General features: G+C 55.3%; 1 protein-coding gene across 1 annotated transcript in view; it reads right to left on the bottom strand.

Annotated features, from left to right (window-relative positions):
* Positions 1 to 1,755: 1,755 nt before the first annotated feature.
* PLPP7 (phospholipid phosphatase 7 (inactive)) overlaps positions 1,756 to 10,331 on the bottom strand; it is a 13,093-nt gene continuing 4,517 nt past the window's right edge. The window contains exon 2 of the mRNA XM_007453122.1: positions 1,756 to 2,120. Within this exon, the coding sequence (XP_007453184.1) occupies positions 1,756 to 2,120 (365 nt within the window). The remainder of the gene's footprint in view (positions 2,121 to 10,331) is intronic.

The raw sequence follows: 10,331 nt of genomic DNA on the forward strand, positions 1-10,331 counted from the left end.
ACGGGGACATCCCTGGTGGTCGAGTGGTTAAGACTCCGTGCTCCCAGTGCAGGGGGCACGGGTTCGATCCCTGGTTGGGGAACTAAGATCTCACATGCCGCACTGTGTAGGCAAAAAAAAAAAAGAGGAGGAGACAGACACAGACGCAGGCAGAATGCCCTGTGATGACAGAGGCAGAGGTTGGAGTGACGTGGCCACAGCCCGGATTGCCGGCCACCACCAGAAGCTGGATGAGGCGGGGAAGGATTCTACCCAGAGTCTCAGAGGCAGCGTGGCCCTGCAGACACCTTGAATTTGGACTTCTAACCTCCAGAACTGAGACAGAACACATTTCTGTTGTTTTAAGCCACGCGGTAGGCTGCGGTTACTCCTTATGGTAGACAGGAAACGAATCCACCCTCTGTCGGCGCTAATGTCTACCTCACACTGAGTCCACTTGTCCTGGTAGCGACCACTGCCTTGGGGGCAGGGTCTGGGTCAGCGGGGAGTGAGAGCATCTTGGCCCCCAGGGGAGAGCCCCTCAGCACCACAGTGAGGGCTTTCCAAACAGATCACGGCCCAGGCCCTGGGCAGGGTGGCCAATGCAGGGCCCGGGGATGGAGGGAGCCCCAGCAGGCCTTCTCAGGGAGAAGGGACCAGGCAGCCCGGAAAAGCCTAGGAGCCCATTGCCCCCTGACCACCTGACACCTTGGCCTGACTGGGGGTAAAGAAATCACTCCCCACCCCCATGTTAACAGGGACTCTCCCACCTGTAATCTTGCAACAAACGAGGAAAAAAAACACACAGGAGAGGGCCTGTTTGCACATCATCTGTATTGTCACATGAAGTGCACGTCCAGAACGGCTGACTTGGAAACGACCTATTAGGTCACACGGAGTCCGGCCCCTGGGGGCCAAAGCGGCACCGATGCCCGTGGGCCCTGGGCTTTCCACAGGCGGTGGCACAGACACCTGGTCTCCCCGGGCTCTGGGGCCCAGCGCTGGGAGAGGCCAGCTCACACCTCAGGCCCTTCCGCTCCTGGGCTGCATCTCCCAAAATGCGTCTGGGGAAATGAGGTTCCCTGGGAGGGTTAATAGCTGTTCCTCGAGAGAAGGGTTCTGTAGTCAGATAAGTTTAGGAAACATGGATTAAACAAGATTCCATGAAAGCTCCTTCTATAGGACTTTGCCGTTACGACAATCCCAGCCCTCGTGAATGTCCAACAGAGCGTGTAGCATTTCCCAAAGTTATTTGACCACAAGACCATTTCTCTTCCCAACGTGTCTTGTAGGCTGGTGTCTGGTGGGCCATCCTTTGGAAAGCGCTGCCCTAAGCTATCGATGACCATTAATGGCAATGGCACCTGTGTTGGGTGGTGGGTTGTGGGCATTTCGCTGGGCGGTGTGCTGTGGTCAGGTGGGCACAGCCTGGAACTCAACAGTCGTGATGGTGAAAAGGACGAGATGAGAGTCGGCCCCTCTCCCGCCATCCCGGTTCTCACCTGGTACCTCCAGAGCAGAAGCGGAGCAGGGCTATCCCCACGGCTGGGCCCCAGCCCGTCCACAGAGGGACTCAGGGTCTGATTGAAGGAGCAGGGGGCACCCAGCATGATGAGAGGGACGTGCCAGTCACTGGTGGGCCCACCTGAGGTCACCAGCCTCCACCAGCCCATGGGGAGATGGGCTGGGGCTGCCTGGTCCCCCCTCCCCTGCCAGCCCTATGTCCTCCTGCTGCCCCTCGGGCCACCCCCGGCCCCGGAGCCGCAGATGAACGGCTCACCAGGCGGAGATGAGCATCTGGCAGGTGTTGGAGGACATCCAGACCAGTTCGACCAGGCGGAACTGGAAGTAGCCAATGACGAAGCCGGAGAGGACATCGGTGATGTGGTGGCGGCCGATCATGACCCGAGACAGGCCCACACAGAGGGCCCAGAGCACCAGCAAGACGCGCAGAGGCACCGCCAGCACCAGGTGGCTGAGGAAGAACTTGGATACCATGGCCGCGCGGCTGGCGTGCCCGGCGGGGAAGGCGTAGATATCCATGGTGACGTAGTCCAGGAGGCTGGGGCTCGTCTCAAACGGGCCACGCCGCTTGATGAGCTTCTGCACGCCAGCCACTGTCATGATGTCCAGGAGCAGGGCTGTGGGCAAGAGAGAGAGGCCCCGAAGGCCGTCAGTGCCGCCCCCCGCGTGCTCTCCCCCCACTGCGCCCTGGCTTCCTTCACTTGAACCACGCGGGCCTCCGAGCAGGTTCCCACCTCAGGGCCTTTGCTTGTGCTGTTCCCTCTACCTGGAAGGCCCTTCCCTGGGATATCCGGACAGATAAAAGTGCTGAATGAGAGAGTGGCGATCAGGGGTTTTGGGGGCCACTGTGGCCCCGTCGGAGGATCTCATCCTGACAAATGGGGCCCTGGGCTGCTGGCTTTTCTCAAAGGACTTCACTGAAGCCCCCGCCAGTCCCGAGAACAGGGTGTTACCATCGCCATCTTTTTTAAGTTGAACTGAAATTCACGTAACACACAATTAACTATTTTTAAGTGTACAGTTCGGCGGCATTTAGTATGTTCACAATGTTGTGCAACCATCACCTCTATAGAGCTCCAAAAAGAAACCCAGTTCCCATCAAGCAGTTGGTCCCTGTCCTCCCTTCACCCAGCCCCTGGCAACCACCAGTCTGCTTTCTGTTTCTATGGATTCGCCTATTCTAGACGTTTCATGTAAGTGGAATCATACAATACGTGACCTTTTGCGTCAGGCTTCTTTCACGTACCGTAATGTTCTTGAGGCCCATCTATGTTGTAGCAGGTATCAAAACTTCATTCCTTTTTTTATGGCTGACTATTATTCCATGTCTGGACCTGCCACAATTTGTTTATCCATTCACTGCTGATGGAATCTGGGTTGTCTGTATATTTTGGCTGCTGTGAATAATGCTGCTATGAACATTTGTGTACGAGTATTTGTGGAGAACCCGTTTTCCGTTCTTTCGGGCACATCCCTACGGGTGGAATTGTTCCATCATGTGTTAACTATGTATAATTTGTTTTTTCTTTTGGCTGCGCCTCGTGGCTTGCAGGATCTCAGCTCCCTGACCAGGAAATAATTGAATCCGGGCCCTCAGCCGTGAAAGCTACATGTCTTAACCACTGGACCGCCAGGGAATTCCCTATGTAAAGTTTTTTGAGGAGCCACCAAACCGTTTTCCATGGCAGCTGTACCATATTGTCCTCATTTTACAGAAGACGAGACGAAGCCCTGGAGGTTGGAGCACCCCTGCCTGCTCCTCCTTCTTTCTGGATGTTTCCCTTTCCCTCCCTCTGACTTCTCCAGCATTGCCAGGCCTCAGCCTAAACGTCACACCCCCAGCGAGGCCTTCCCTGCCCTCCAGACGACCCACGCTCTCCTCACGGCACGTACCCAGCCGCAACTAAGGAACCCGCTGGGTGGTCAGACGTTTGGGGTCAACCCCTCACTTCCTCCCCACCACCATCAGTTCACAGAAGGGGGGTCAAGCCAAATCTATTCTGTTCGTAGGCGTATGCCCAGGGCCAGACACAGTACGGCAGTCTCCAAATGTTAGCTGAGTCGCTGGCCTGGGGTGTGGAGCCAGACGGGCGGGCTCCTTTCCCATTGGGGGAGCTTGGGGGAGGCCTGGATCTCTGTCCATCCTGTTCCCCCCCCCCCCCCGCTGTGTGGCCTTGGAGAGGCTGCTCTGCCTCTCTGTGCCGTTAGACGAAGGCCCACGCCAAGGGCCCACTTTCATCCAGCTGATCACAGTGGCACCTGGTCAGCCAAAGTGGGGGCTTGTGAGTGCCACAGAGACTTGGGTTCGAGTCCCAGCCTCGGAGCCTCCTGACTGTGACCTTGGACAAGTCGTCTAACTTCCCTCACCTGTAACAAGATATCCCAAACACCTGCCTCCCAGACGGGGTCTGACACAGTGCCTGCAGGGTGACTGACTGTCCTGGGTTTGCCTGGGACACAGGGGTTTCTAGGACATAAGAAGTTAAGGGCTAAAACAGGGAAGTCCCAGCAAACCAGATGAGGTGGTCCCCCCAGATGCCTGGCACACCAGGAGGGCCAGAGAAGGGTGGAGGATTATCACCAAATGACAGTTCAGTGCAGCCTGGCTCTGGGAACTTTCCTGGAAACTTTACAGGAGATACCGAAATTGTTGGCCTGCAACCCCTGTTGCTCAGAAATGAAAAAAAAACCCCAAAAACAAAAAAAACCTTTTGGGAAAAAAATGACACAATAGATGTTCACTGTAGAAAATTTACAAAATAGAAGACAAAAATAAGATTTTTAAATCACCTGTAATCCTGCCACCCAGAGGTAGCCACCTTTCCAGAACCTTCTCTCCATCTATAGAGCATAGATTTAATAAAAGCTGTAACGTGCTCTACAAACAACGTTCTGTAACCTGCTTTTGAAAGTTGCCGGGTCACACCCCCCGGGACACCCATGGCTGCAGCGTCTGAGGTGTCCTGGCTTATTCACCTGATGGTCCCAGCGTTGGAAGTCCAGACTGCTCCCGGGTAACACGGCGCTCCCTGGTCAGTGCAGAACTCTCTTCCTGCCCTCTGCAGGGTTGCTGCTTGCAGTCTGGGCTCTTGGTTTGGGATTTGAAGCCCTGGCCTCTCCAGGGCCTGCCCCTCTCACTAGCCATAGGGCCAGCTGATGCTTGCCCAGCCTGGGATGTGCCTGACCAGCCAGGGAAGGGGCAGAAGCAGGAAATGGTGGATGGAGAGGCTGCCAGGCCATGAGGGGAGGAGCCTAAGGGAGGGAGGGAAGCATGTTCCACACCCCGCCCCGTATTTCCACGGCAACTGGTTCCCGGGAGCCAGGCCTCCCAGCCCGCATGCTGCTGACCCAGGTGGAGGCCAGGCCCAGTCTGGGAGCCATCTGGAGCCCATGGGGGGGGCGGGGAGGGGTCACAGTCCCAGCAGGAGGGAGGGACCAACAGGGCAGGTGGGAGCTGGAGGGAGGCGGCTGCACCTGACCCCAGGGACCCTGAGGCTGACGGAGCAGCCCAGGCAGGAGGCCAGGCTTTTGAAAGTTGCCCCTCCCTCACCTTGTGACAGGCTCTCTCCACCTGGGGAGGAGGCAGTTCACAGGTCGGGGGTTAAACTTGCAGGTTTCAGAGTCACAGGTGGGGTTCAAGTTCCTCTGCTCATTAAGCACAAGTCCCTTCACCTGTCACAGCCTCAGTCTACCCACCTGTAACAGGGGTTATCACAGGATGAAATGAGCTCCTTAGTGTCTTCGAAGTATTTCGAACAGCCTGGTACGTGGTGGTTGATGCCACAGCTGCTGTTACTACTCCTAAGCCCCAGCCTGGCCTGACCCAGGTAAGCAACTTAAGGCTTTCAGACCCTAGAGGCTGGGTGTCGTCAAGCAGGGGCATTGGTGAGAGGGTTTCCTTCTCTGAGGTCTCACCAGCGTCAAAATGATATGGCCCAGGGCTTCCCTGGTGGCACAGTGGTTGAGAATCTGCCTGCCAATTCAGGGGACACGGGTTCGAGCCCTGGTCTGGAAGGATCCCACATGCCGCGGAGCAACTAGGCCCGTGAGCCACAAGTACTGAGCCTGCGCGTCTGGAGCCTGTTCTCCACAACAAGAGAGGGCGCGACAGTGAGAGGCCCGCGCACCGCGATGAAGAGTGGCCCCCGCTCGCCGCAACTAGAGAAAACCCTCGCACAGAAACGAAGACCCAACACAGCCATAAATAAATAAATAAAATAAAATTAAAAAATGATGTGGCCCAAATTCCGAGACCCTCACCACCTGGAGGAAAGTCAGAGCATCCTGGGCCAGGGTCTGGAGAGGGCTAATGGGGGCCAGGATCAGGTCCTAAGGCAGATCAAACCATGACACTAGCCACTGGGAGGTGTGGGTCATCCATCTAATTGATGACCAAGTTTCTCAGCCGAAAACCAGGGCTCAGCAAGTTGGCAAGTTCTTGCCGATTTAAATCTGCCTTCCCAGACGAGTGTAAACCACAGCAGAGGTGGCCAGAGAAAGCTGCTGGGTTCGGGAGGAAGGCGGGAGGGAGGGGCAGCATCGTGCCCCACGGGCTGCCCAGGGGGGAAGCCATGCTCAGGGCCTCGCTCCCGCATGGTGGCTGAAGGCAAGGCGGGCTTGTGCCTTGGCCTCCCCAGGTGTCCCACTGCTCCTCGTGGGCTGTCAAGACCCACAGGCCAAGAATGAGCAAGACCCACACCTTTCAAACTGTTTTAGCAGCAAAACATATTTCCCCAACGTAAGTATACACAGAGACTCAGTATATGAACAGATGAAAGAGGCAGCCCCATGGCTGAAGCTGGGGGGGATGGGGGACCCTCCCCTGCCCCCTCGAGAGGCTTCTGGGGCTGGCTGTGTGCTGTGATTTGAGAACCCCACATCTGGGCCTTTGGGAATCTGCTATTTCTGGCTGGCTCTGTCCCTTGCGGCCATAATGAGGTGGGGACTGCCCCACTGCCCTGGGCCTCTCGGGACCATCCGGTCAGCCTGGCTGTCCAGCTGGCCCGGCCCAGCCTGTGCTTGGCTCATTCATTCACTTGAGCTGCAGGTCTCGGGCCTCGCTGGTTCCTGAGTATGGCAGGCGAGGGCCAGGCCTGGGGCTGGTGAACCAGGCTGGCAGGGTGCCAGGTGGCTTGGGCGGTGAGGGTATGGAAGATGTGCAGTCGTTAACACAGGGGCTCCTTTCAAGGTGTGGCGCGCCCACAGCCTCTCCCCACATCACACTGCTGCTGTCTGGTTCTGAGAGTTGGGTATAGAAGAGGCCATGGGGGGACGGCTCTCCAGCAGAGCTGGTGGCCCCCGGGGCCTCGCTGCTCCACTCACAGCCCCTCCCCCCACTCCCGCAGGCTGCTCGCACCCCCTCCAGCACCACGGCCATCCCTCGTGTGACTCTGATTCTGACACTGTCAGCGCATAATCTGGGGCCCAGAAATAGAAGCAAATGGCTCCGTCACTCAAGGCTCCGTGAATTCCACTCACACGGCCTGCTGAGCTCCCTGACCTACATTCCCTCCTGGAATGGGAGGGGGGCGCGGGGCCCCTGTGGGGAAAGGTGCTCTTAGCAGCAAGCTCAGGGGCCAGAGTCAGGAGGGGCCGAAGCCACGCCACCTGCCCCGACTTGCTGTATGACCCGGGCTGGTCACAAACCCTCCCTGGGCCTCAGGGCAGAGGCTGCACACCTGGGCTCCAGGATCAGAGACCGGCCTCAAGGTCGACTGCTTGTGAATTTCACGACCTTGGCACGTCCCTCCCGCTGGGCTTTCTCCCTTGGTTGATAAAATGGGGATCATTCCAGAAGCTACTCTGCGGGCCTCCTGGGCTGCAGGGCTGGGCCCCATCACCTCTCACGCCTTCCCTCCCAATAATCTCCACGCTCCACCCCTCTCACGGAGCGGGGGGCTGAGATGCCTGAACCCTCCGTGCAGAAAGCACACCCATTCTCAAGGTCCTGCTGTGCTGCCTTGGTGCCCACTATTCTCTCTCAGCCTGGCTGGGGGGCTGCCAGGACGACCCCTCATGGCCCCTCACGCTCAGCTGCTTCCCCTGAGATGTGCTCCATGGGACCAGCTCGGCAGCAATAAGGCTGGGCTAGGGGTGGGGGAGGGGTAGCTATGGGCCCTGCAAAGAGCAAAGACAGAGCCGACACCTCTCACTGGCTGGGGCTGGGAGAAGTGGGTCCCAGCTCTTCTGGCCTCTGATCCCCCATTCTGGCCTCTCCGGGAGCTGGGGAACCAGCCCGGTAGTGCTGTGGGGGTGCTGTAAATCGGTCTAAACTTTCTGAAGGGCATCTGGCTTCAGACTCAGAAATCTTTCCAACAGGCCTCCCTTGACTCAGGCCTTCCATCTGTAAGATTATCTCCTTGGGAAGTAATTACGGATGTGCCCCACATCAAGGATGTCCACTGCAGCATTTTTTGTAACACTGAAAACCCCAAACCAACCCAATGCCCTTGAGTCGGAGACAGATGGGAGGAACCGCAGCGGAGCTCTCTGGGGCCACTCTGGGGCGAATGATGAAGCTGACGTGCATTTATAGCCACCGAAGGATAGCTACAGGGTTTAAGTGGAAAAGGCCAACGACCAAACTGGATTTACAGTACGATGCCGTTTTTGTAAAATAAGATGTTAATGTGTTTATACGCAGAGAAAGAAGTCTGGAAGGCACCACGCTAAATGTTAACAGTGCTTCTAGCTGGGTGGGTTGATGAGGGCGATTTTTGGTGTCTTTCTGTAATTCTGCATTAAAATTTTTCTTACCATGAAGGTGCATGACTTGTGCACATTTAAAAAGAGTTATTTTGGGCTTCCTTGGTGGCGCAGTGGTTAAGAAACCGCCTGCCAGTGCAGGGGACACGGGTTCGAGCCCTGGTCCAGGAAGATCCCACATGCCACGGAGCAACTAAGCCCGTGCGCCACAACTATGGAGCCTGCACTCTAGAGCCCACAAGCCACAACTACTGAGCCCACGTGCCACAACTACTGAAGCCCACGCACCTAGAGCCTGTGCTCCGCCACAAGAGAAGCCACCGCAATGAGAAGCCCACACACCACAATGAAGAGTAGCCCCCACTCGCTGCAACTAGAGAAAGCCCGGGTGCAGCAACGAAGACCCAACAAAGCCAAAAATAAAGAAATTAAAATAAATTTTTTAAAAAAGTTATTTTTACAAAAAGACAAGTATTGCATGATTCTGCTTTTATGAGGTCCCTAAAGTAGGCAGATTCATAGAGACAGAAAGTAGATTAGAGGTTGCCAGGGGCTGGGGAGCGGGGCTGGGGAGTTAGTGTTTAATGGGTGCAGAGTTTCAGTTGGGGAAGATGAAAGAAATTCTGGAGATAGATGGTGGGGACAACTGCACAACGATGTGAATGTACTTAATGCCACTGAACTGGACACTTAAAAAAGGTGAAAATGGTGAATTTTATGTCATGTGTATTTTAGCCTGGAGGGACCATTTTGCTGAGCCCCGCTGAGATGATGAGAAGTGAAGCTGGGGGAAGGGTGGAGAACGTCCTACCTCTGCGAAGCTGCACTGGTGTCTCCAGCAGGAGGGCTCCTGACCGTGAAGGTTTGGGATCAGAGTCTACAGATCCATCAGTTAGGGACAGGCTATGCAAACCTCCTGGAGGGCTTGTCACCTAAGCTGTGCCCAAGAGCAGGGGCCGGTGGGCTGGGATGGGAGAGCTGACAGAACAGATTATATGGAGGGTGGGTGAGCAGGGGCTGGTGGGGAGGGGATGCTGTGAGATGCTTGGGGCAGGTGGGGGCGGCGCTGCCAGGCTGAGGATGCAGGTTCTGGTTTCTGAACCCCTCATGCTTGGTGTGAAGGGAGGAGTGGGGCCGAGATGGGAGGTTCATAGCCCAGAAGGCCCAGTAGGGCCATGAGAATGAGGCCAAGCTGGGCAAAACGCCACAGGAGGTCATTTTAGAAGCATATGATATGTTAGTTTGGGCGCAGAGAAAAATCCAGAGGCCCATGACCCAAACTGCAATGGAGGTTATTCCTGGGGAAAGGGCTTAAGGGAAACACTCACTTTTTTCATCACCTGTGTCGTCGTCTGAATTTTCCTTACCATGAGGATGTATAGTGAAAAGGTGTTCAACATCACTCATCATTAAGGAAGCACAAATCAAAACCACAATGAGATACCACTTTTCACACCCATTAGGATGGCTATTATATAAAAAGACAAGTGCCAGCAAAGAACACTTGTGGAGAAATTGGAGCCCTTTTGCACTGCTGGTGGGAATGTAAAATGGTGTAGCTGCTGTGGAAAATAGTCTGGGGGTTCCTCAAAAAATTAAACATAGGATCCAGCAATTCCATCCTGCTTCTATACCCAAAAGAAGTGAGAGCAGGGACTTGAACAGATATTTGTACACCCATGTTCATAGCAGCATTATTCACAATAGCCAGAAGGTAGATGATGGATAAACAAAATGTGGTCTGTCCATACCATGGAGTATTATGCAGCCTTAAAAAAGGAGATGCTGACACCTGCTATGACATGGATGGACCTTGAGGACAGGCTGCTAAGTGAAATAAGTCAGACATTAAAAGACAAATACTGTATAATGCTATTGATATGAGGTCCCTAGACTCGTCAGATTCATAGAAACAGAAAGCAGAATGGTGGGTGCTGGGGGCTGTGGGGAGGGGGATAGGGATTTAGTGTTTAATGGGAGCCGAGTTTCAGTTTGGGAAGATGGAAAAGTTCCGGCAATGTGAATGTACTTAATGCTAGTATACACTTAAAAATGGTTAAAATGGGGCTTCCCTGGTGGCGCAGTGGTTGAGAGTCTGCCTGCCGATGCAGGGGACGCGGGTT

Source organism: Lipotes vexillifer, unplaced genomic scaffold, assembly GCF_000442215.2.
Source record: "Lipotes vexillifer unplaced genomic scaffold, Lipotes_vexillifer_v1.1 scaffold149, whole genome shotgun sequence".
Lineage (NCBI taxonomy): Eukaryota > Metazoa > Chordata > Mammalia > Artiodactyla > Lipotidae > Lipotes > Lipotes vexillifer.